Consider the following 27719-nt stretch of genomic DNA (forward strand, 5'->3'; position numbering starts at 1 on the left):
TATTTATCCTTTTCTTCATCCTTCTGGAAGGAACTAAAACATTAATTAATTGCAAGGACTAGAAGCTTCTTCCTTCCAATAATTAATGCATACCCTAAAAACTCCTCCTTGGAAATAATTAATTAAATCGAGAGGCTTTCGTCCTTCCAATAATTAATACATACCCTAGAAGCTACTCCTTTGTAATTCATAATTAAATTAATTAAATACAAAGTCAACTTTAAATTGAATGACTTTATAAAAAATTAATTTAATTTTTTCTTATCCTCCACTTAGACTTTGGAGAACGTGAAGGCCAAAAGATGAGATTTGTAATGATCCCATCTTTTGGCCTTCACGTTCTCCAAAGTCTAAGTGGAGGATAAGAAGAAATTAAATTAATTTCTTATAAAGTCATTCAATTAAAATTAAAAGGTGGCTTTATATTTAATTAATTTAATTAATTATTGTTTTACAAAGGAGATGCATCTAGAGTGTGTATTAATTATTGGAAAGGTGGAAGCCTCTAGAAGCACAATTAATTATTGCAAAAGAGGAGTTTCTAGAGAGTGCATTAATTATTGAAAGGGGGAAGCTTCTAGCACTTGCAATTAATTAATGTTTTAGTTCTTTCTAGAAGGGTGAAGGAATAGGATAAATAGGGGTGAGAGTCTCATTGTTTAGTATGGGATTATTGTATCGGATGATGATGACTTGCATTTGATAAGAGCTTGGATGTGTGAATCACACTCCCTTCTTTTGGCAATAGAGGACGTTCATTCTCTGTTGTAACATTCTAGATGTCATTCCTTAGGGTTTGGCCTTTGGAATACATCTCTTTGTACTTTATTGCAACATTTTTAGAATTAATATAATTTCAGCAGTTGATTCAGCTTTTGGGCATTCCTGGTTGTCCATTACAGTGATATCAGAGCTGTTAGTCCTGCCATCCTGTGGAGATCTTATAGATAGCCGGATAGAGGGAAAAGTGTTTGACAAAATGTATATCAGTCCAGATCAAGAAAATGTAATATTTAGATTACTGGGTACATTAGAGAAGGGGCGTCGTATGCAACAGGAGCAAAATAGGCGAATGGATATGATGTTGCAACTTATGGCAAAAAAGATGGGCATCAACATTGATGATTTGTATGTTGCTCCAAAGCAAAAGGTAGTTGATTCTTCAGATGGGATCGAGACACCACCGGGCTATGCTATTGGTGATAGTCAGGAGTCCACATATGAAGCTTTTTCAGGGGATGGCAATGCAACAATAATGGGATTAGGAGAATGCGAGGATACTGTCATATCAGCAGCCACTTCTGTGTCCGTTGAACCATCTAACAAGGAGTTTAGTAGTATGCATGCAGTTGTAGATATGTTCTTTGATGATCATTGTACACCTATTATTGCTAATGAGGTGAGTAATATAGTGATAGAGTCATATTATACTATTGATCAACAAAGTGTTGATGTTCACTTCTGCAATAGTACTATGTTCAACATGGATGCCACATTGTCTTATGATAATTTGATGTTTGCGGTCGAAATGTTAAAAAAACTTTTGATGTTTTTTTAAACTAATTTACTTATTTTTATATTAAGAGCAATCAAAATTTAGGTAACTGATCTAGAGAAAACAGAGACGATGACAGAGTCACTATCAGCAAACTCACAGTTCACATAACTAATTTATTTTCTATATCAAGTGTTTCACAAATATTCGCTTTCAGATTTGTAAATAAAATGATCAACTCATAAAATTTCAAATATCTCCTTCATACATAGAAGTATATAAGCTTTTTATTGTATGTAGGTGCTTCCCAAAAGCATGTGTAATGAAGGTTTTTGCCATGAAGATTAGCAAGTCTTTAGATACACCAGGAAATTATCATAAGAAAAACTAGTTTCCTGCACAGAAACAAACATATATATCTATTAGTATTTGAATAAGAAGATTATATAATCAATAAAAAAATTAATTCAAAAACACTGTATTTAAAAAAAACAAATCAGCATTTCAATATTGAGAATTCTGAAATATATTTTAAAGAAAAAAACTCACATTTTAATGACTTGTAGATGTATCCTTTCATAGGGTCAAATTCTTCATCCATGGAAACACAAACTTTAAGATTGCATCAACTTTACTGAAGCATTTCTTTCTCCAATTATTTTTTATCACAATCAATGATATGATCCCCCCAAAAGCTATTCCATAGGACAATCCCAGTGCTATCTCATACCATGGATATTTACTGCCTTCAACTATTTTGTTAATTGAAACTGGAGGAGGAGGAGGAGCATACTCTGGCCAAGAACAATTTCTGGGTAGGGGACATCCCCATAAATTAGGATTTCCAGAATAAGAGGATTCTCCAAAAGTGCCAGTCATATGCCGTCCTTGTGGTATACTTCCCAAAAGATTGTTGTTTGATAGATTGAGAGAACCTAAATAACTTAGAGATTCAAGTTCTCCAGGAACTTGTCCTGAAAAATGATTTCTCGAGAGGTCTAATGATTCCAATTGATGCATTTCTCCAAGACTTTTTGGAATGCTCCCATTCAAGCTATTCATTGAAAGATTTAGAAGCCTTAACCCCTTCAAATTTCCCAAATTAGAAGGAACATTTCCCTCCAATTTATTATTTGAAAGATCTATAGATATGAGAGTGGAAAGAATATATTGGTAGTGTTGTTCTGTACCTTTTACAATCATATCCAATCCATCTCGATAAAATTGTCTACCTGAATCAGCGGACAATACAAAACCATTTTGACTTTCATTTACCATTGCTTGCAGGGATATAATTGTGTGCGGTATCAAGCCTGAGATATGATTGGAAGAGAGGAGCAAGATCTGTAGATTCATTACATGACCTATCTCTGAAGGAATACTTCCCGTAAAATTATTCTCCTTCATCACCAACACTCTTAACTCTGAAAGATTTCCAAGTAATGTTGGTATTTCACCTTCAAATAAGTTGTTCCCAATGTCAAGAACCTGCAGGTTTGAACAATTTGCTATAGGAGGAGGGAATGGCCCACACAGTTTATTATTGTGAACAACTAATGAATTTAAACCACTTAGCTTGCTGAACTCATGTGGCAATCTACCTTCCAAACTATTATTTCCCAAATTTAGGACTGCAAGGGAAGAACAGTTGGACAAACTTATAGGGATCACTCCTGTTATGTTGTTGTTTGCAAGATTTAATATTTGAAGATCAGATAGATTTCCTAAGCTTGAAGGAATATTGCCACTGAATAAATTGTCATTGAACATCAATAGCCAAACAGTAGAAGGCCACATCGATGGGATGTGCCCACTCAATCCATTTCCAGACACATCTAACACTTCAAGTTGTATCCGTGTTGCAGTATCTGGGAACAGAGTTCCTTCCAAATGATTTCCTGAAAGATTTAGACTAGTCAATAGAGGACTGGTTTCCCATAACCAAGAGGGAATTGTACCCACAAGACTGGCGTTACTTACTGCCAGCTCTTCAAGTGAGAATTGTGTTGAAATCCAAGATGGAAATTGGCCAGCAATCGTACAAGACACTAGATATAAAGCAGATAACTGAAAGGGTGGCATCCAGGTTGTGCTAATATTTAGCACACAGCTGGATAAACACAAACGATTTAGGCTTGTAAGGTTGTGAAAAAAAGTTTCCGAAATCCGCTGGTAATGATTCATTGGCAATACGAGCGAAACTAAAGAGGGTGGAAGTGAGGAAGAAGAGATGGTTTCATTGAAACCGTTGCCATCAGCGTCAAAGTAAGCGAGGGAGGAAAGCTGAGCAAATGAAGGGGGGATGGTTCCGCTCAGTTGATTATTGCTAATGTAAAATGACTCCAGTAAAGACAGATTGCCCAAGGAGTCTGGAATGATACCGCTCAGCTGATTGTCAGCAAGATTTAAATATATCAACGAAGCGAGACTTCCAAGAGAAGCTGGTATGATTCCACTAAGATGGTTCCCAGAAAGGTCAAGTTCAGTTAAAGCAGTAAAATTGCCAATGCAGGAAGGTATACTTCCATTGAAGTCATTCGATGAAAGTTCAAGACTTCTAAGACTGGTGAGAAAACAAATGGAAGGGGGAATCATCCCGCCAAAGAAATTATAAGATAAATCTAAGTAGTAAAGATGAGAGAGATTTCCCAAACATGAAGGAATGGTAGTACCTGGAGGAAGCAATCCAGACATAGTGAATGATGTGAGAAAACGAAGTTGGCACAGGCTCTCAGACATCACACCTTTGAAAGTAGGAACAGGGCCACCAGGGAACTCAGGTTCTTGTTCAAGAGAAATAGAGACGATGTGGTCGGTGTGACTGTCACAGGATTTAAAATACCAGTCGGTGCAACAGTCTGTTCCATTCACCCAACTGCTCAGTATGCCATCGGTGTCATTCAAGGCCTCTTTGAAGCTGAGCAGAGCTTCGGATTCATGGGAAATACATCTGATCATGGGCACTGATCCATGGGAAGGAGAGGGGCACAAGAAAACAAGTAAAACAATACAAAGAGTGTGTAAAGGGATGGCCATTTGGGATGAAGTGTAAAAGGGAATTGCATTTCTTCTCTTCAGGGGGGAGCTGTTCTTAACCTGTGTGCCTGGTTAATGGGTCAATGATTACCTGGTCAACAGGTCAATGATTATTTTATTATTTTATTTTCGGTATGACAACCTAGTAGTTGTTATTGGTCAGTGGCTCCTACATAATGGTAATTTTCTCAATATATAGAAAAGGTGCATTCTAGTGACACCATAGATGGCACCCTCCCTAATTACCCTTTATAAATGGATCGCACATGTATCTATAGTGGATTAGTTTTTCACCTTTCTTGGTTGCTGATTGGTCTATTCGTGCAACTGTTCCCACAAATATTTTTAAATGACACTTTTAGACCATCTTGCATTCTATGAGTTCTACAAATAAATTTTGAATATAAATTAAAAATTAGAATTCTAGATATTCGAAGCTAACCTGGGAGTCAGCCTCCCCTACTATCTATGCTGTTTATTTTATTAATTAATTTAAAAGCCCGATAACAATGGTTCTGAGACTTATGAATTAATTAATAAATTAAACGAAACCACCCGTTCTTCTTTTCTTTACTTTTCTCTCAATTTTCCACAAAATCCGTGATAAAATCAGTCCTCCTTCCAAAAGCCATAATTAGCGCCCACATTTCTCTTACATTTCCTTTTATGGTACTGTCAACTTTCCACAGAATACCAGACTTTTAGACTGTCAATTTTCTACAAAATAACGGACTTTTGGACATTGACGTTGATTTTTGTTTCAGATATTGATTGAGATTCTGAGTCTGTGATGTACACAACACTTTGGCTTGCACTCCACGCTAGTTACTTTGAACACATCGCTTACCTAAATTTTCAACGTTCGCCGTCTGGCCTCGAATTTGACTGGCAGCCCTACTTGTCTTATGATTTATTTTAATGATCTTTACTTTTAGGTTTTATGAAAATTTAAGAAATTCTAAATTAATAGTTTTTTATTATAAATAATATGCTGAAGTCGGAATTAATTTTTACTATTTGTTTGATGAGTTATTTTTATAATTAAATTTGAGTAAGCTAGAATCTAAGCTCTTGCAAATAAGATACTTACTACCTAATTCTAAATTAATTATAATATAAGAATTAATTATAATATAATTTTAGGAATTAATTATAATATAATTTTTTATTCTAACTTATGAACAAAATGCTTTTACTAATAGGTAACATTTTTTTTTTAAATGTTTCTAAATTATTCAATTTTTATCTATTTATTTATAGATTTTATTTTAAAAATAAATAGATTCCTTATAATACTTTTCTCATGATATAAATATTAAACAAATAATGTTCTTATATAAATATAAATTATATTTATAATTCTTGATCAAATAATATTTTAAAAAAAAATATATAATCTAAAATTTTCAAAATAAAAATCCTTAACATAAAATTTCCCTTTCTCCAACACCAAAATTAAAAGAAACTAGAATTTAACTATCCCAAGAATATAATCTTTAGAAAATTAAAAAATTAAAAAATATCCCTAAATCTATAACTAATTTGATTCTTACTTTTCCTAAATGCCTTCCCTTTTCTATTTTTTATTTATTTATGAATAGTCCTTTTATATTAATAAATAATATACTTAGTTACAATTCACAAAAAAGGGGCCGAGGGATACAAGATCACCCCGCAAAAGTTCACACGGTCATAGCCGGAGTCAACAACTATTCATAAAAAAAAAAACTTATAAGAAACAACCCTCAGGCTACCAATGCAGTGCCAGTTGAGGGAGGTGGTTCATCCCGATCATGAAATCCCTAGTCATCCCTGGGATTGGCAGGCGGGCTGGAAACAGTCCAGCCATCAAAAGCATTGTCGGGGGCTTGGGCTTCATCTTTGGTATCAGACCGCGGAGGTGAAATAGCCAATTCTAGGCAAAAGGGCCATTTACCAGAAACAACACGTTGAGCACTAGGAGGGGGACCCACTAGGCCTAGGGACTAGCCTATGCCACCACGGGGTGGGGAAGCCGAGTGGCGATGCCAACCACCATCATCACCACTAGGAGAGTGGTGGTGGGAAGCTTGTGAGTGAGGTGTGTGCGAGTGGCGGCCAAAAGAGTTGCGCCCCCGACGGTAGCCCCTGGGCGGAGTAGTATCAACTGAAGCATCAAGAGGCACTCTGGCAACCATACAGGGAGCATTACCCCAATGATTGAGTAGCTCTTGAAGGTGGGCCACCTCCGGAGCCACCTTATTGGCTTGTACTTGAATCTACATCATTACATTATTACAAATGCATGCTTTAGTTTACATAGCAACATTTATGTAAGGAAAACTATGAGTGAAAATACCAACATTCCTATCTTTTCACAAAGTAAACAGAATCTCCATCCTGAAGGTATGCTACATTTGGGTAAAATTTTTAGGAAGCCTGGAGGAGTCACCCAAAATAACCATATGCCAGGAAAAGGGTTCTAGCCGAAAGGGCTTTAAAAAATCATGAATCTAGTGCCAATAGTTTTGAGCACGTCTATAGAACCAAAAAAATGCAAAAAAATCTTTGGCTGCCTACAAAAAGGACATCGGAGATCTAAAACCCCAATATGCTTGAGACGAGGTCCAAGGAGAAGACCTTGAAAAATTAGGCACCAAGCAAAGTGAGCAATCCTGGGCTCCATAATGGCATTCCAAATAGTGTCGAAACACTTTCTCCACTGAGAAAGGGAAGACTGCAAATACTAGCGCTGGTTGAGGGTATCCACCATCAGTAGATGCAGAGAAAGCCATCGATACCCCAACCTTGGCTTGTAGCTAGTGAAGGGAGTGGCAAGATACCACTTCCAGTCTGTCCTCCAAGGTTGAACAAATTGAATACCCACCTTATGAATTAAGTGATCTAGAATTGCAAAAAGTAACAAATCAAAAGTCTATCGATCTGAATGGGTAAGATGGAACTGGACTTGCATATCTTCCCAAGATCTGATACTCATAGAGACCTTGGAAAAGAGGTCCTTAGGTATCTTGATGCTACGTTTAAAAAAATGCAGAGCACTAGCACCTTGAGTCTTGGCCAAAGTGACACTCTAGATGGAAAACAGTGGAGACCACCAAGTGTTCTTCTGATCCAAAGAGAGCCCATCATGGAACCCCTCACCGGATCAATGAAGCCAAGGCTTGACATCTTCCCAAGCTTTCCAAATGCTCTTGATAATAAAAGAACCCTATACGTGTATAGGTTCCCGCATGATAAGAAGGGTTTGAAAGCCAATCCCCTTCCATGCAGACCTATTAACAGGATACTCAGAAGAAATGCAATGTTGAACCAAAACTTTCCAAGCTTCATCTCTAGTAATGGCACATATAATCCATTTGGCACAAAGGGCAAGACCTTGCTTCTACGTGGAAAGAAGCCCAAGGCCTCCAGACTCTTTGGGGAGACAACAAATATCCCAAGCCACTTTGTGAAAGTCATGATGGTCAGAACTAGAAGCCCAAAGAAAGTCACAGAGCAATCACTCTAATTTCATATATGAGGCTTTGGGTGGAGCCCAACAAGAAGAATGATAAACATGCATAGCCACCAGGACCTTTGAGAAAATCTAAAATTTCCCTGCAAGAGAAAGGGGTTTAGTAAGCCAATAGTCAAGCTTCTTTTCAATCTTGATAAGCACAGCATTCCAAAAATCAACTGGCAAAGCTTGAAAGGAAAATGGGACACCCAAAAAGTGAAAGATCTCCCCGTGTGTGACCCATTTCCATTCGAATTGGTCAAGCCATGGTGGAGTTGGAAGAAAAAATTGCCAAGAACAAAGCATTTTGTGCCATTGAATAGCAGAGCTAGAGGCTTGACAAAAGGTGTCCAAGCATTGTAAGGCACTAGTGATGTTTTCCTCATCCTCCAAAAGACTGAGAAAGGAATCATCAACAAAGTGCCCATTGACCAACTGAGAGGAGGAATCTGGCAAGGAAATGCCACGAACCAAACTAGAAGAAATAGAGTGGGGTAGCAAGTAACCAAATCCTTCAGCAGTGAGAACATATAAAGCTAGAGCTAGAGGGAAACCCTTTCGGATGGAGCAAAAGTGCCCAAAGGCTTAAGATTGAGAGCTATTGATAGTAATACAAGCATTAGCATCTCCAAAAATCAACCCCACAAATTGAAGAAAATTGGGACTGAAACCAAGAGCTTGAAGCATAGCTAGGATGAAAGGCCATTGGATCCAGTCATAAGCTTTAGGACAATCAATTTTCAAAAACATAGATGATTGATTGGATTTGCGAGCCCACTCCATGCCTTCCCAGACAACAATAATGTTGTCAAGAATACCTAGACTTAATAAAGTTAGTTTTCTCTGGCCACACAATTAAAGGCACAAGATGGAGGATTTTAAGACAAATTGCCTTAGCAATAATCTTATAAGACACATTAAGCAAAGTAATGGGCTGCCAATTATAGATATCCTTAAGATCTCTAGCTTTAGGTATGAATTTGATGTTTCCTTTCTTGATAATAGCTCCTAGACTCTTAGAGTGATAGACTTCAAGATAAACTTTGTGTAGGTCTAGACTAATAGACTCCCAAAGGTGTTTGTAAAATTCACAAAGAAACCCATCACACCTAGGGGATTTGTCATCAGCCATGGAAAAGACTGCCTCCTTGAAGTCTCGAATGGTGAGAAGTTGCTCATAGAAAGCATGTAGCTCAACTGCTAGGCGATTTGGAGTAACAGTAATACACTTTCTAAAGGCTTCCTCCCAAGCAACCAAATTTTCGTACAAAGCAAAATCATTTTCGTAGTGATGAACAAAAACTTGCAAGATGTCAGGGAGACTAGAGAGAAAAAAATTACCTTGTTTGATCTTTTTAATCCCAAAATTGGTATGATGGGCTCTAAGAGCTTGGAAGAATTCTTTAGAAGCCTTATCATCAACCTCCAACCAATGGAGGTGAGCTTTGATTTGGGCCCCTCGAGCAACATAATTATCTACAACTTGTTTGTCATGATGAAGCTTGGCAAGCTAGATTTGCAAATCAACATTGAAAGGGTTAAGGGTGAGAGCATCAAAAGCTTATTTGAGAGCTATGGTAGTGGATTCATAAGACCGTCATTTTAAAATTGCCAACTGCCACCAATAGATGTGCAGAAATCTGGATGTTATGGTAACAACATCATTCCACCACTAAATCCAACCTATCTAAGAATGCAGACGTGGTTCCGAATTCTAGACATGTAGGATATGAGAAATAGTGGAAGCATGCATCAACACTGACATAGTGAGGAAAAACTAAGTCTTGACAACACGTTGGACAATTGTATGCCAAGAAATGGAAAAATAAATGGGATAGTGGTCTGATAACGTCACATCTGGCAAAGGAATGACAGGTAGATCTCAATCCTCAGAAAAGGAGAAAAAAGATTATGCAGTAATCATAGCACGATCGAGACATTTTAAAATGCGGTCAGAGCCAGCTTGAAAGTTAGACCAAGTGTGCCAAACCCCACTATGTTGGTGGTGGTTAGTATTGGGATCAGGGTAAGTGCACCAAGTTGTGGTGCCAAAAGGGGGGGTATAAGTGGACACCTTTTTTATGAAATCAACAATTCCTAAACTTCAACAAGAATTTAAAGATAGTTATGCTCAAAATTTTAAGATATGACAAAAATAAAAGTAGTAGTCCTTTGAATCTAGTTTCTAAACTACTATTTTTTTTCAAAATGGTTTAGTTTTAGGTCCTCAAAAAAAGGGGCCATAGAAAGTGCTACTATTTATTCAGAAAAAACATAACATAGTACAAAGTGTGGCCCCCCTGAAATTTTAAACTTCTTTTTGAAATTCTTTAATCACTCTGGTCAAAAGTTATCTAACACTGTGTAGTTTATCCCAGATTTTTCGAGTAATTTTATAAAGTGTATTTTTTTTTTAATGAATTTTATAATTGAACACATCCTAAAAATGTGAAATATTTGTTTGCTCCCCCTAGAAATGATTGAAAACTAATCTAAAATCAAATTTTCTTTTTCTCAAAGTGCTAGAATGGAGTCTAGTTTCTAAAAAACTAAGTTGTTGCAAAATTTGATGAACGAGCTAAAATCTACAGCCCAATTAGTACATGTTGGTTTTTGACAAAAAATGGGCGTACATTCAAAACAAATTAAAGTTGAAAGGCTTGAAATAGTTCAAGCAAAAAATAAATTATATGGTTATATAGCTAACACAGAGACCTACAGTGTCATGTAACATGATTTTATTGATCCTCAACCACGAGGAAACTTGAAGGAGAGCACACAAGAAAAATCTATCATTTTTTTAATGTTTACAGCAAAATGCGTCTCAGACTAGTTTAGAGACTCCAAACCTTTGGGTTGGATCCCCAAGGCAAAACCAAGCCTTAGGCTTGGTAGAATGCAAAGCTTTAAATAGCGTGTGTGCGCTATAGAATGTGCACACTATTTTAAGCTATTTTAAATTTAGGTCTTAATAGCGCGTACATGCTTTAGTGTGCACACACTCTTGAAGCCTAAATTTTAATAGAGAGGGAAGGAGAGAGGCAGAGAGGGTAGAGAATGAGAGAGATTAAAAGATGGGAAGAGAGTAGGAGGTGGGATAGGGAGAGAAGGAGGGAGAAATAGAGAGAGAGAGAGAGAGAGAGAGAGAGAGAGAGAGAGAGAGAGTAGGGGAGGGGGGGGGAGAGAGAGAGAGAGTAGAGAGGGAGAGAGAGAGTAGGGGATGGGACACAAAGAGAGTAGGGGATGTGAGAGAGAGGGTAAGAAGTGGGAGAGGGAGAGAGAGAGAGAGAGGGGATGGGAGGGAGAGGATGGGAGAGAGAAAGTAGGTAGTGGGAGAGGGAGAGCAAGAGAGAGGGGATGGGAGAAAGAGAGAGTGAGAGAGAGAGAGAGAGAGTAGGGGGTGGAGAGAGAGAGTAGGGGATGGGAGAGAGAGTAGGGGTGGGAGAATGAGAGAGAGTAGGGGATGGGGGAGAGAGAGAGAGAGTAGGCAGTGGGGGAGAGAGAGAGAGAGAGAGAGTAGAGAGGGAGAGAGAGAGTAGGGGATGGGAGACAGAGAGAGAGTAGGGGATGTGAGAGAGAGAGTAAGCAATGGGAGAGGGAGAGTGAGAGAGAGAGGGGATGGGAGGGAGAGGATGGGGGAGAGAGAGAGTAGGGGATGGGAGAGGGAGAGAGAGAGTAGGTAGTGAGAGAGGGAGAGCAAGAGAGAGGGGATGGGAGAAAGAGAGAGTGAGAGAGAGAGAGAGAGTAGGGGGTGGAGAGAGAGAGAGAGTAGGGGATGGGAGAGAGAGTAGGGGTGGGAGAATGAGACAGAGTAGGGGATGGGGGAGAGAGAGAGAGAGAGTAGGCAGCGGGAGAGAGAGAGAGAGAGAGAGAGAGAGAGAGAGAGAGAGAGAGAGAGAGAGAGAGAAGGTGATGGGAGAGAGAGAGAGAGTAGGTAGTGGGGGAGAGAGAGAGAGAGTAGGGGATGGGGGAGAGTGTGTGTGTGAGTGAGTGAGAGAGAGAGAGAGATAAAGAGAGAGAGTAGGCATTGGGAGAGGGAGAGAAAGATAGAGAGAGAGGGGGAGAGAGAGAGAGCAAGCGGGATGGGAGTGTGTGTGTGTGTGTGAGAGAGAGAGAGAGAGAGAGTAGGGGATGGGGGAGAGAGAGAGAGAGAGGGGGGAGAGAAAGAGAGAGAGAGAGAGAGAGAGAGAGAGAGAGAGTAGGGGATGGGACATAGAGAGAGTGAAAGAGAGTAGAGAGGGAGAGAGAGAGAGTAGGCGATAAGAGAGGGAGTAGGAGAGGGAGATGGAGAGAGAGAGTGGGGATGGGAGTGTGTGTGTGTGTGTGTGTGAGAGAGAGAGAGAGAGAGATTAGGGGATGGGAGAGGAGAGAGAGAGAGAGAGAGAGTAGGGGATGGGAGAGAGAGTGAGAGAGAGAGAGAGAGAGTAGGTGGTGGGAGAGGGAGTGGGAGAGGGAGAGTGGGGGAGGGACAGGTGGGGGGATGGGAGTGTGTGTAAGAGAGAGAGAGTAGTGGATGGGAGAGGAGAGAGAGAGTACGGGATGGGAGAGAGAGAAAGAGTGAGAGAGAGAGAGTAGGGGGTGGGAGAATGAGAGAGAGAGGAGGGGATGAGAGAGAGAGAGTGAGAGAGAGAAAGAGAGAGAGTAGGTGGTGGGAGAGGGAGTGGGAGAGGGAGAGAGAGAGGGGGGGGATGGGATTGTGTGTGTGTGTGTGAAAGAGAGAGAGTAGGGAATGGGAGAGGAGAGAGAGAGGGCAGGATGGGAGTGTGTGTGTGTGAAAGAGAGAGAGTAGGGAATGAGAGACGAGAGAGAGAGTAGGAGATGGGAGGGAGAGAGTGTGAGAGAGAGTAGGCAATGGGCTTTGGAGTGGGGGAGGGAGGGAGAGAGAGAGTGTGTGCAAGGGAGAGAGAGAGAGAGAGAGAGTAGGGGGTGGAGGAGGGAGGGAGAGGGAGAGAGAGAGAGAGAGAGAGAGAGAGAGTAGGGGGTGGGAGAATGAGAGAGATAGAGTAGGGGATGGGAGATAGAGAGAGAATGAGAGAGAGAGTCAAGAGGGAGAGAGAGAGAGACAGAGAGTAGGGGGTGGGAGAGGGAGTGGGAGAGTGAGAGTGAGAGAGAGAGAGAGAGGAGAGGAGAGGGAGTATGGGAGTGTTTGTGCGTGTTTGTGTGAGAGAGAGTAGGGGATGGGAGAGAGAGAGAGAGAGAGAGAGAGAGAGAGAGAGAGAGAGTAGAGGATGGGAGAGAGAGAATGTATGAGTGAGAGAGAGTAGGTGGTGGGAGAGGGAGTGGGAGATGGAGAGCAAGATAGAGAGGGAGAGAGAGAGAGAGAGAGAGAGAGAGAGAGAGTGTGGGGGGATGGGAGTGTGAGGGAGAGAGAGAGTAGAGGGTGGGAGAGAGAGAGAGTAGGGGATTGGAGAGAGAGAGAGAGAGAGAGAGAGAGAGAGAGTAGGTGGTGGGAGAGTAAGTGCGAGAGGGAGAGCAAGAGAGAGAGAGAGTAGGGGATGGGAGAGAGAGAGAGTGAGAGAGAGAGTAGACAATGGGAGAGGGAGTGGGAGAGGGAGATAGATAGAGAGAGAGTAGAAAATGGGGGAGAGAGAGAGAGCATAGGGGATGGGAGAGAGAGAGTGTGAGTGAGAGAGAGAGAGAGAGAGTAGGTAGTAGGAGAGGGAGTGTGAGAGGGAGAGTGAGATAGAGAGAGGGAGAGAGTAGGGGGTGGGAGAGAGAGAGAGAGGGAGAGCGAGAGATAGAGAGAGAGTAGGGGATGGGAGAGAGAGAGTGAGAGAGAGTAGGTGGTGGGAGAGGGAGTGGGAGAGGGAGAGTAGGGGATGGGGGAGAGAGAGAGAGAGAGAGAGAGAGAGAGAGAGAGAGAGAGAGAGTAGGCAGTGGGAGAGGGAGATAGATAGAGAGAGAGTAGCCCAAGAGAGAGAGAGAGTAGGGGATGGGAGAGAGAGATTAAGAGAGAGAGAGAGTAGGGGGTGGGAGAATGAGAGAGAGAGTAGGGGATGGGAGAGACAGACAATGAGAGAGAGAGTAGGCAGTGGGAGAGGGAGAGTGAGAGAGAGAGAGAGTGTGTGTGTAGGGGATGGGAGAGGAGAGAGAGAGTAGGTGATGGGGGATGGTGGGATAGGGAAAGATTATTTTTCACATAGTGCATATGCACTATAGTGCGCATGTGCTTTATAGTGTGTATGCACTATAGTGTGTACGCACTATATGAAAACACCAAAGAATGGCCATAACAAAAGTTTGGGTCCCAACTAATCCATATTCTATTTTTTCTCTGTGGTGTATTCTGTTGTTTCAACAGAAAACACGGGTTTCATGTTGTTGGAAGTTAGCAAACACTATATTCAATCATTGGATACTCTATTTGAAGGCTTTTTGAACATTCTTTCATTCTATTTGAAGCTAGCAAACACCAAATTCAATCATTGGATACACTATTTGAAGGCTTTTTTAATGTTATTTCTATAGAAAATGTTAGTGTAGTCCTTTTTAAATATTCTTTGTTATTATATAGAGACAAATTTGATTATAATTTGAGAAGTTGTTTAATATATATTGTGTATTCATTAAAATAATTGTAATTTGTATATGTATTTGAATTATTTGTAATTTATAAATTGTAAGTAATTCAGATGTTTGAATAATTTAACATATAGAAATCATCATCATGCCAAGGAAGAAACCAAAAACTCAAACAATAGAAGAGAGGGAGAGAGATTTGGAAATTAAAAGAGATAAAATGAAACTACTACATGAACAAAGAAAATTGCAAAACAATAATGAAGAATTGTCTTTTGAAGAGGAACAAGAACTACCAATACAAAGAAACAAAGGGGAAGAATTGGAAAGACAAAGAGAACGAATGAGACTATTACACTCAAGAAAACAATTGAATTGTGAAGCTACACCATTGTCTAATGTTGGAGTCATATCATCATCTCATGTTGAAGAGAGGCTAATTTGTACATCCGACAATGTACACACTCCATCATGTCATGTTGAAGGCACAACATCAACATATCAAGTAGGTGATATTCCATCTTTTGCATCTTATTGCCAAGGTACATCATCTTCAGTTCAAGATACGCGAAACATTCAACCTTATATTGAAGTTCAAAATGTTGAAGGAATGGAAGAGATTGTAATACCTTCTAGAATTCATTTTAGAAGACCAAAATATTTGATTGATATCGATATGAACATTTTGAAATGAATGCCTGACAAGATTAGCAAGCGTACTTGTCAAAGAAAAGTTAATCGTATATGGAGATTATTCTTTGAGTAATTAAATATTACAGCTCAATGCCAATTATTTTTTGAAATGATGAAGAATTTGAATTTTAGGCATATCATGAAGATTATTGGGCTAAGAATGATGGACGATTCAAATGAAAAAATTATTGTAAAGAATCTAATGAGTGCTTATGACAAAATGGGTTCTAAATCACACACCAAAGATAGTAATATTACAAGATGAGTACTTACATCAACAATAGTAAGTACCCAAATGAAGAAAGCTTGACTCATGAGAAATACAAGCAAAACATTGAAAATTGGTAGAGGTACTTTAAGGAGAGTCATGCTAAGGCATGAGTGATTGGAAGATCCAATAAAAAATGAGTTATGGACATTTAGTGGTAGACTACCGCAAAAAGATAAAGAAATTAGTGAAGCTTTGAAATCATTAATCAAAGATTTTTTGACAAATAACACACATGTTTCCCCTAATCAAAGAGATGTTGTAAGAAGGAGGATTGGTAACAAAAATCATGTCCCACATGTGAAACATTTTTTGGACTCAACTCAAACACAATTTTTTGCAAAATTTTTGGTATGTATCCTCAAATTCAAATAAGTCAAAGATATTTTGAGATGGGTAAACCTTTTTATGTGAAGATAAATCACATGCGCACAACTTGTAGTTGTAGGATACATATTGAATTTTCTAACCATTTTGATGTTTTTTAGCATATATTTGTGTTTTTGCATTCTAAGTTTGTTTTGTAGGATTGTGACATGAATGAGCCCCCTAGATCTTCAAGGGAATTCATGTCCAATATTTTATGTGAAATAGGGGATAGCCAAAAATTTTACAAGACATCATGATTATTTTGTGGTTCTTTGCAACTTTTATCAACTTGTGAACATATGGATAGTACACATGAAATTGGAAATGAAATAGTAGATTACAAAAAATATAAGACAGTGAGATATGCTCTAAAAGATGGGAAACAGGGTAAAAGATGTGATTTAGTTATTGAAAAGATTCTAGTGTATGAGTTCATGAAGATTTTTTGTGAAAAGATTATTTACAAGTATGTAAGGCATACACATAAAGCTCGATGGCTGCATTTGCAATTAAAGTTGTGCAAGAATACATTTCCACTAGATACCATTGTTTAAGTTGTAGAATTCATAGAGAACTACACACTACAACTACAAAATGAGGTGCAAGCAAAGTATTATATTTATCAATAAGTTTTCATATTTGTTCACATAACATTCATGCATTCACCTACAAGTACATAGGATGACAGGAAGATTTTGAGGGAGTACCATTTTTACATTAGCGATGATCAATCACATTCTATAGAGTTTGTACATAGTTGTTTTCAACTATTTTATGGAGATTTGGCTAATAGGGGCATACCATATCATCGGCACATTATTTGGTTAGACAATTGTGCATCTTAGTTCAAGAATGCACAGATGTTCTATTGGTTGAGCAGGGTGCACAAGTTGTGTATAATTCAATATATATGGAATTTCACAAAGGTTGGTCATGGAAAGGGAGAGCACGATGGTGCAGGCGCATGCATCAAAAGAGCCTTAGCTCGTGAAGAACTAAAGTAAAAAGATGGAGCAATATTGACAGATGCAAAATCCATTGTCCAATGGTGTAATGCTACAATGGGTCTAGGTAAGGAAGGTGAGTCTACGGTTCGTAGATTTTTTTGGTTGATAGATAATACTAACATTGCAACATATGAGGATTGTTGCGCACTAATAGGATCAAGTGAGTTGCACTATTTTAAAAGCTCTGGTGTAGGTTCATAGAGTATTCACACATGAAAAATGGCATGCTATTGTACATCATGTGTAGAGGAAAATTGGGATGAGTGTGAGTCAATTGAATGGGTGGACAAATGGGATATATGGGTTTTGGACCTAATTGACACTTATTGTCCTCGACACACACTAGAAATGGTAGAGATGGATTCGTCCATTAACTTTGACTGCTTGTTTGATCTAGTGCAATCTAGTAATATATATCTTTGTAATTTTAATATGTAACTTTATAACTTTTACCTAAGTATTTTCTAAATTAATGACTGCATTTTGTACATTTCTCACTGCAGGGCATGTTTTTGCTGTTATTACACCTAAAGAAAATGAAGAAGGGATAGATTATTATTTTTGTCATTGTGTCCAAGCCAAATAAAAATCGGATCACTTGGTTATAGATGGTGAAGGTTTAGAGTACCATATTGGTGCGCTGGTTGTAACCAACAGATGGCTTAGACGATATTCTATGAAGAACTCTAACTTGTGGTTATTCAAGGATTGGAAAATAGAGAGGAAGATTCTTCATTATTTGAACCTTGTTGTCACATCAAATGTCCACTTGATAAAATATGGTGGAAAACCACATAATAAGACTCTTTGGAAAGTTCGCGAGTCAGACCATGAGGCAATACTTGAGACATTAAAATGTAGAGCAGATATAGTTGGTTCATTAGATTGAATAGGGAGAGAGGGAGAGGGAGAGAGACAGAGTGGTGTAGGGGCACCCTTAATCATAGGGCCCTCACCTTTTCATTTTTTTTTGTTATGCTCCAAGTGAGCCTTGTAAGTAGAATAGGGGTCATTGGACCTAGGTGTGGTAGTTAGGGTATTGGATGTCATTTAATGTCCTTAGAAGACTCACTATTTTGGCCTAAAAATCAAGGCATAGCTTGCCATAGGGCAATAAGTAACCTACAGGATGAGTCATTAGCTTAGGGAAGCGTCCCTAGCATGGAATTGCTAAGCGATAGCCTAAATAACAAGTTAGAAGTGTTAAGAAGAGCAACCAAGAAAAATTGCAAAAGTTGCTATATTGCAATTTTGTAATTTTTACAAAATGTTGATTTTGCAAGAAATTGTGGTTTTTCCTTTTAAAACTTGAAGAAGGCCAATGCAAACCATAAGGATGAAGGGGAAAGACCTAGGAGGAGATATAAAGACTTTCCAAAACCTAAAATGAGAGAAGTTAATATCATTGTGTAGGGTCAGCATGCTATAGCATGATATTTATAGGCAAAATTACTGAGTTTCTTAGTTTTAAGGCATTTTTGACATTATTTTTGTAGACTATACTAGTTTCCATGGTATATTTGGGTTGTTTAGAACAATTTTGTTTTAGGAAGTTTGGTTTGATTGTCTTTCTTTTCATAGTTTTAAAAATATTTCTCTTTTCACTAATCTGTTGTCCTGTTTTCAGCAGCTTGTATTAATAATGGTGTAACTCACTATCCCACTGTTGGATTTGTATGACCTCTTGGGGATAGTGAGTATACACAATGTAATATATTGTGGAAAAAGTAGTGCCCTCCAAAAATTTGGCAAGAAATTTTAACCTCTTGCCCTAGGCGAGCTAGAACATGTCCAACAAGTGCATCCAATAAAGAGAAGGAACATCATTGAAGGATATTTATGCATATATGAACATTAACCAATAAAAAATATAAAGGAATAAAAATATTGATTATTGTATACAACAAATATTTTTCCAAACCAAAGGCAATAAGTCATTCATAATAGTCAGACAATTAAGAACCAGATATATATGTGAACTAGATTATTCTTACATATGTATATAGTATTATTGACCCAATTAGAATTAGCAAAACGATATTGCACATAATCTCCATTACAACAGTATGGAAGCTTTGCAATTTTAATAGTTATATTCTTTAATCCCAAAAATGGACATTATAGATATTGGTCACTAATCTTTTACAATAGAAAATGTTTACAAAAAATGGCATGTACTTGTATGAGGATATTATATGTTACATAAATCCTACACTGAAGCAGCTGGCTAGCCACTCAAAAAATAATAATTGAATGCAAGTGGGATCATAAAGATACCTTAATAAACTAGTATCCCCTTTACTCAAGCAACATCTTCATCATTGATGCAGCAGTAGGTAGCAAAAGTCTTCAAACATCAAGGAATGGTAGAAGTTCTCAAATTCCATCAACACCCAAGGTTAAGGGTCCTAGTGCCAAATACCTATCATAGTTATGGATATGGGCTTATAGGAAGGTTATCACAACCCCACAAGACAAGCTAACCTAATCACTAGGTCTACCAAAGTTCTAAGCACCAAAAACTCAAAATGCACTAATGTATTCCCTTAGCTAGGGAGGGATCAAACCCCAAAAACTGGATACAAAGACCAAGGGTGGCCTACAATGACTAATATGGCTTATTTAGTTCCTAATAAACATTAATCAATGATTCATTTCATCAAAGACAACTTATAGCATCAAGTTGCTTTGATAACCAATTAATTGGCTTGTAGCCCTCCTAGAATGAGAATGAGGCATAAGTTTTAATTCTTCCAAACAACATGGTGACTTGACCAAGGATTTGGATACCATTTTTGGTTTTATAAAACATGCCAAAGTTCTCAAGGATGGGGAGAAACAAAAATTGCTATTGTTGCAACATTAGACTGGATTCCTAGGCCTAATTAGGGCTCCATTTACTCTACAAGTGTGTTTTGTATAAAGGAGAAACTCAATCCAACTATTAGGATATGTGGGGGCATGTAAAAGAAACAATAATCCAAGGTTTTAGCCTCTAATGAATCCAAATCAAACTAGAAGGGACTGTTACAAATGTTGTCTGGTGTACTCATGGTGATGCACACCTAGGGTATGGTGGCAAATGCAACTCCTTGCACTTCTTGGAAAAAAAACTTGTAGAATCTGAAAGCACATTATTACACCTTGCATTCCACAAAAGGGCATCATTCTCCCATGGTGGAATGTGTCAAAATGACCCAGCCCTAGCAAAGTGTTGATTTTTAGGCTAAATCCTAGGTAGCAAGCAAGAAAATTTGATAACTTTCAACCTATGAAGAATTAAAACATGAGACTTGGTGCAAAATAAAATAGATAAAACTCTCCAACTTCTACATCCACTAGTACATTCCCTCTCATCCATACAGTTTTGTACAAGGGTCTAGAACACGTGTTTTGCAAGGAAAAATGTTGATTTGTATTGATTTCAATGCCAAATTATAATTGTGCTTCCTATCAATGGCCTATAAGGCTTTATAGAACTTCTCTAATGGTTACATGGTCAATTTAAACTACCTAGCTATTGGAGGAAAGGATTTGAAAGTATTTGACACTTTTTTGCAAAGTTGCTCAAAAGTTGCTAACTTGGTCTAGACCTAAAGTAGGTGATCCAACATGGAATTAGTTATTAAAAATAATTAAAAACCTAGAATCCTATTCATTTTTTAGGTTTATTTATCATATTTTGTCTTAGTTACCTAGGGGCTCATATTTATGCCTAATCCTGGAACTAGTTCTTACAACTGGATCAATGTGCCAACCTATCCTAAGTGAACTATCTAGGATCCTTAGGTGCCTTCTTTGATGAGTCTAGAGTGGGTGCTCTTGCACCAATCATCTACTTTACTAGGACATGTTTGGGAACTGGAAATCTCCATTTAAACTTAAGTCTCCATTTAAAGGTGGCAATGAGCTTTTTGTTGTTTTGTTAAGATCATTAATATATTTCGATGAGAACTTTGAGGGATCATGCCCAACTTGAGTATCCTGGATTCCCAAGTCCTGTAAATGCAAGGCCATTGATGAATAGGCATTTCTAATTGAAACATCTGTGGTGCTAGAATGAAGTGCATGAACAGATTCTTTTCTGACTAATGAGCCAATTTGAGGCTTCACTTCATATTGGTCCATGGATAATTCTATAGTTCTTGTTACTTCTCTATCTGAAAATTTGGAATCTATATACATGTGCATTCTTTCCCAATAGTTGTATGTTTTGACTCTTCATCCTAAGTAATTGGCATACCCTGGATGGCACTAAGATAACCATTTTTTTCTGAAATGTCCTTTTCTCTCAGATTAATCTCTCTATTACTAGGTTTTCTATATCTTCCTTTGTATATTTAACAGATGTAGTTGCAATTCCTCTGTATATTAAGCTTTCCTCCATAGGAATGAGAAAGCATGGGGAGTTAGGCTAATTTTTGGTCACTGTATTAAAAAGGTAGTTCTTGGCCATGCCACTAATGGGAATCATTTCAATCTTATTTTCAGAATCGATACCTCATTTTTCTTGAAAGAATAATATATATTGTTTTCAATGTCTTTGAAATATCTGTAGCTGGTAGCCAATTGCTTATTCATCGTGTTTCAATATTTATGGAAAACTAAGGTATTTGGTTACCTAATAGGTCCTAGGAATCTTAACTAGGGTCCTAGAATAGTCCTAGATGGACCCATTTGACCTAAATATGTAAAGAGCAAAAATTGCTCAAAAGTTGCAATGTTGCTCTTTTGCAAATTTTGTAAAAAGTTGCAAATGGAAGTTTGGGAAGTTGTAACTATCCATGCTTGGGTATATGAGCATGGGAAACATATTTTTGAAGGTTAGAAGGTTTCCAGTTAGATTTTCATTTTAAAGCAACTTTTACAATTTTGCACAAAAAGTGCAACTTTTGCAAAGTTCACTAGATTTCACTTCTAGGACTTGGACAAGGTTCCAAACTATTAAAAAACAACTAAAAATTCCTAATCCTAGGCTATCTTGACCAAACACTTAAAAAGACCAAATTTTGCCTAATTAGTAACTTTTGCTCATATCTTGCACAAAGTGGCCTAGGCCGTATCATGCTCATATCTCTCTCACTGTTTGTCATGGGATCAAACTATTTATTATGTTAGCTCAAAGTGGCTAGTTAAACCCTAGCCCCAAGCTCCTCCCATCCTGTTGAGTGCTCAAACTTTCTCGGGCATGCCAAACCGAATCATCCCTAAGAGTCACTAAATGCCATAGGGCAATGATCTTTGATAGGGCATATCTCAAAGTTCATGTGAGGTATGGATGCGATTTTGAGTGCTACAGGACCATGTTGTGGAGACCTACAATAAACTCTCTAACTTTTTGTAGATCTAATTTCATTTATATTTTGTGGCTTCATCTTGAGTGATGCTAAAACTTGTAGTCTTGGCCAGTACAAAGGTGTCAGTTGTCGAATCTCTTTCACCATTCGTCGTGGGATCAAAATCTCTATTCTATTAGCTCTGGGTGGCTAGGTAAATCCTAGACCCAAGCTCCTCCCATCTCATTGAGCACTCAAACATTCTTGAGCACGCCAAACCAAATCATCCCTAAGAGTCACTAAATGTCATAGGGCAACAATTTTTGATAGGGCATATTTTGGAGCTCGTGCAAGGTATGTATGCAATTCCAAGTGCTAAAGGACCATTTTGTGGAGACCTACAATAAATTCTCTCTCTTTTTGGAGATCTTATTCCATTTTGATTTTGGGACCCCATCTCGGGTGATGCTGAAACTTGTAGTGTTGGCCAGTACAAAGTTGCCAACTGTCGAATCTCTCTCACCATTCATCATGGGATCGAACTGTCTATTTTGTTATCTCTACTTGGATAGGTAAATCCTAGCCCCAAGATCCTCCCATTATATTGAGTGCTCAAACATTCTCAGGTATGTTGAACCGAATCATCCCTAAGAGTCACTAAATGCCATAGGGCAGTGATCTTTGATAGGGCATATCTCAGAGCTCATGTGAGGTATGCATACAATTCCAAGTGCTAAAGGACCATGTTGTGGAGACCTACAATAACATCTCTCTCTTTTTTAGTTTTTATTCCATTTTGATTTTGCGATCCCATCTCAAGTGATATTGAAACTTATAGTGTTGGCCAGTACAAAGTTATCAATTGCTGAATCTCTCTCACTATTCATCATGGGATTAAACTATCTATTTCGGTAGCTCTAGGTGGCCAGGTAAACCCTAGCCCCAAGATCCTCCCATCCCATTGAAATTCTTGGGCATGCCGAACCAAATCATCCTTAAGAGTCACTAAGTGCCATAGGGCAACGATCTTTGATAAGGCATATCTCAGAGCTTGTATGAGGTATGAATGTGATTCAAAGTGCTTTAGGACCATGTTGTAGAGACCTATAATAACCTCTCTCTCTCTTTGAAGATCTTATTCTATTTTAATTTTGTGAGCCCATCTTAAGTGATGCTAAAACTTGTGGTGTTGGCTAGTACAAAGTTGCCAATTGTCAAATTTCTCTCACTGTTCATCGTAGGATTGAATTGTCTATTCCCTTAGCTCTGACTGGCTAGGTAAACCCTAGCCCAAAGCTCCTCCCATCCTATTGAGCACTCAAACATTCTCGAGCATGCCGAATCGAATCATCCCTAAGAGTCATTAAGTGCCATAAGGCAACGATATTTGACGAGGCATATCTCAGAGCTCATGTAAGGTATAGATGCAATTCTAGGTGCTATAGGACCATGTTGCAGAGACCTACAATAACCTCTCTCTATTTTTAGATATCTTATTTTATTTTGATTTTGTGACCCCATCTTGGGTGATGCTGAAACTTGTAGTGTTGGCCAATACAAAGTTGCCAACTGTCGAATCTCCCTCACTGTTCATTGTGGGATCAAATTGTCCATTTTGTTAGCTTTGAGTGGCTAGTTAAACCCTAGCTCCAAGCTCCTACCATCTCGTTGAGTGCTCAAGCATTCTTGGGCATGCCGAACTAAATCATCCCTAAGAGTCATTAAGTGCCATAGGGTAGCGATATTTGACGGGGCATATCTCAAAGCTCGTGCGAGGTATGGATGTGATTATAGGTGCTATATGACCATGTTATGAAGACCTATAATAACCTCTCTCTCTTTTTGGAGATCTTATTCCTTTTTAATTTTATGACCCCATCTCAAGTGATGCTGAAACTTGTAGTGTTGGTCAATACAAAGTTGCCAACTGTCGAATCTTTCTCACCTTTCATTGTGGGATTGAACTATATATTTTGTTAGCTCTAGGTGGCCTAGTAAACACTAGCCCCAAGCTCCTCCCATCCCATTGAGTGCTCAAACATTCTTGAGCACGCCAAACCGAACCGTCCCTAAGAGTCACTAAATGTCATAGGGCTGCAATCTTTGATGAGGCATATCTCGGAGCTCATGTGAGGTATGGATGTGATTCCAAGTGTTATAGGACCGTGTTATAGAGACCTACAATAAACTCTCTTTATTTTTGGAGATCTTATTATGTTTTGATTTTGCGACCCCATCTCGGGTGATGCTAAAACTTATAGTATTGGCCAATACAAAGTTTCCAACTATTGAATCTCTCTCACCTTTTGTCGTGGGATCAAATTGTCTATTCTGTTAGCTCTAGGTGGCTGGGTAAACACTAGCCCTAAGCTCATCCCATCCCATTGAGCACTTGAACATTCTCGAGCACACCAAATCGAATTGTCCCTAAGAGTCACTAAATGCCACAGGGTAGTGATCTGTGATGGGGTATATCTTAGAGCTCATGTGAGGTATGGATGCAATTCTAGGTGTTATAAGACCATGTTGTGGAGGCCACCAATAACCTCTCTCTCTTTTTGGAGATCTTATTTTGTTTTGATTTTACAATCGCATTTCGGGTGATGCTAAAACTTGTAGTGTTGGCCAGTACAAACTTGCCAACTGTCGAATCTCTCTTACCATTTGTCATGGGATTGAACTGTCTATTTTGTTAGCTTTGGGTGGCTAGGTAAACCCTAGCCCCAAGCTCCTTCCATCCCGTTGAATACTCAAATGTTCTCAGGCACACCAAACCAAATCATCTGTAAGAGTCACTAAATGCCATAGGGCAATAATCTTTGATGGTGGCAACTGGATATGTCATCTCATCCAATGATGGAGACTCATGATAGGAGGTAAAGGGGTGATCATACACCTACATAATCACTTCCCTTTGTGAAGAGTTGTCTAAAAATTAGCAAATTACTTGTTGTTGCAAAGAAAATACAGTCATAGGATGTTGGAAGATTGTTTTCACTAATAGGATGTTGAAGAATCTCTTGGAAGGATGGAATAGATGACAAACTGAAGTTTGTGAGATAGTTATTAGGTGTTCCTTGAAGTGTATAAGGTGTTAGTTTGAAGCAAGAAGTTGATTATGATCCATTTCTCAAATTTGCTCATTTTTCCCTTATTGCTTCCCAAATCTTGAATAGAGAAAGTGATCAAGTAGTTTTGTAAAGTTGGGTAGAAGTTCGTTCAATGTTGTAACCAAGTTGGAAAGAGTCTTTGAAGACACTTAGGAAGGTGGGAAAGGTAGTTTTCCTTAAAAGTGTTCTTGTTAGGAATCCATTAGCTTTTGGTGTGAGCACTCTGCATCATTTTGGATGCAATTTACATTAAAATGAAATACATGAAATGTAATTAAAATGTAAACAAGAAAAATAAGATATATATTGTGATAACCAATAATGTCATACATGAATGAATATACAATATATTATGATAAATGTTGTCACTAAAGTCTGCACCCTTTCCCAAAGTTGTTATCTAAGGACGACCTCATGAAATATGGAAACAACCTCCAAGCTGTGGGACTTGAACTAAGAGGTTGAGTCTTCAGAGAAGGCCGGCTTCCTCTTACTATTAGGATGCACCTAACTACTCTTGGAGAGGAAAAGGGAGAAGGAGAGCATGAAAGTGAATCTACTTAATCTAATCTAAAGAGGTGATGCACCAAAATAGAGTGTTCAGACCAATCTCTACCCATATATGCAATTTTGAATTATGACGACACCAAAAATATACACATTTAGACCTGTATTAATCTAACAATCACATGTAGATTAGAAAGCAAGATGAATAACACAAGGAATGAAAGATTCACTTATATATCACTCACAGACCAAAGGGACACAGTCATGCAGATTGCAGATCACTACAAAACACCAATGAGAGGCAAATAATTCTTGCACTTGGACATTAATGGTTGAAGGAGATAAAACAGAATGTCATATAGTTCAAAGGAAAAGGGAATTTACACATGAGATTGCAGAGCAATATCAGAGAAGTCAGAGAAGGATCAACCTAGAAAAAATTTACAAAAATAGCCTTTATAGTTCAGGCATAACTGAGATATTTTCCTTTTCCATTACTTCTTACCTACTGTCATCAAGTCCTTAAGAAAATTCGATCTGAGCATAGATCCAGATATATGAAATCTGATATTCTGCCGAAAGAAGGCCTTGAGAAGATAGAGATGATGCCATTGATTGTCCTAATTAGGTAGATGGATCAACTGGGGTGCGGTGGAGTGCTTTACTTGCGTTCAACATTCATTATAGAGTGGGTGGCATTGATCACAGAGATCAAAACACATTAAAAATCCCAACTTTCTTCATTCATAAGCACCTGAATTAGTAGGGCTAGCAATTCAACTAAACTCTGCATCCAAAATGGGCCACATGGACCAATAACCTCCTTTTATCTTGCCACCTAGCAAGAGTCCTACATGGTTGACCATCTCTTTTCATTACTAACTATGCCATCTTTTTTTAAAAATCATGACCGCCGGCCGCTAACCATCAATGCCTTAACTGTTGTTTATACCTTAGCTGGACCTACTGGGACATGTGTCCTAAAGAGGCTTCCCCACATTTTTAATTTCCTCACATCTTGATAATGCGGGGAAGCACCGATCGTTGATCTCCACAAGATCAATGATCGTGAAAGATCCACTTAATATAACTCTTGCCTCCATAAAGTTTTTGGTCCATGAATCCACTTGGAAACACCTAACATCTTCATCTTTGCATGACCTAGCCCCACTGATCCATGTGGAACAATGGTGCTATGTCACTATGGGTAATATCCTCACAGCTTTCCATAGCGAGATAGCACCCATCATTAATTTTCCTTAGATCTATGGTGATCAAAAAATTGCACGACTGCACACCGAGTTGGCTGAGTGGACCAATGAAATACCATCATTGTACTATGACCCACCTGAAAACTACCACCGAGGACAAGCCATAATATTACTTTGGAGAAGGGCAAGCCCATGATGTCATTTGTGTCACGCGTTGCAGAGAGGCTTTCCCGCATTTTCTAAACATCTTGCAACTCCATATTGTGGGTATGCGCCAACCCTTGATCTTCTAAGATCTAATGATTGTTAAGACTCGTCGTATTACTGTGCTTTTCTCTTAAAACTTTTGGGCCCATCAACCAACATCCGCACACTTGGCATCTGACTCAGCTCGATCGGGTACCATCCCTGCAATTTCATAATACTTGGCCCCACCCTGCCATGCATCGCTGAGGCGCTATGTCACTATGGGTAATATCCTTGCAGCTTTCCATAGCGAGATAGTGCCCACCATTGATTTTCCAAGATTTGGCAGCGAGAAAGATGGATTTGACCTATCAGTATACCAACCAATAAGAAATTGGCCACGTGCCAACCTGTCTGAGAAGTCCTCATTTTCGGCCCGCCAAGGGAAGTAGGACCCACATTCTACACAGTCATACCTTAGCCAATGAAAAAATTGACCAACTGCCAATGTGTGCCAAATTTCATCACTAATATCTATCGGGGCAT

At 38.6% G+C, this 27719-nt stretch overlaps 1 protein-coding gene across 1 annotated transcript; it reads right to left on the bottom strand.

Moving 5' to 3' along the window:
- Nucleotides 1-1657: 1657 nt before the first annotated feature.
- Nucleotides 1658-4677, bottom strand: LOC149544947 (uncharacterized). Its single transcript, XM_089795493.1, has 2 exons — nucleotides 2045-4677; nucleotides 1658-1890 (listed from the first exon to the last, which is right to left on the bottom strand). The coding sequence occupies exon 1, from the start codon at nucleotides 4529-4531 to the stop codon at nucleotides 2072-2074; it is 2460 nt and encodes an 819-aa protein (XP_089651619.1). The 5' UTR covers nucleotides 4532-4677; the 3' UTR covers nucleotides 1658-1890; nucleotides 2045-2071.
- Nucleotides 4678-27719: the final 23042 nt, after the last annotated feature.

The sequence above is a fragment of the Cupressus sempervirens genome, chromosome 8 (genome assembly GCF_028749045.1).
Source record: "Cupressus sempervirens isolate cs-2001-9-10 chromosome 8, ASM2874904v1, whole genome shotgun sequence".
Taxonomy (NCBI): Eukaryota; Viridiplantae; Streptophyta; class Pinopsida; order Cupressales; family Cupressaceae; genus Cupressus; species Cupressus sempervirens.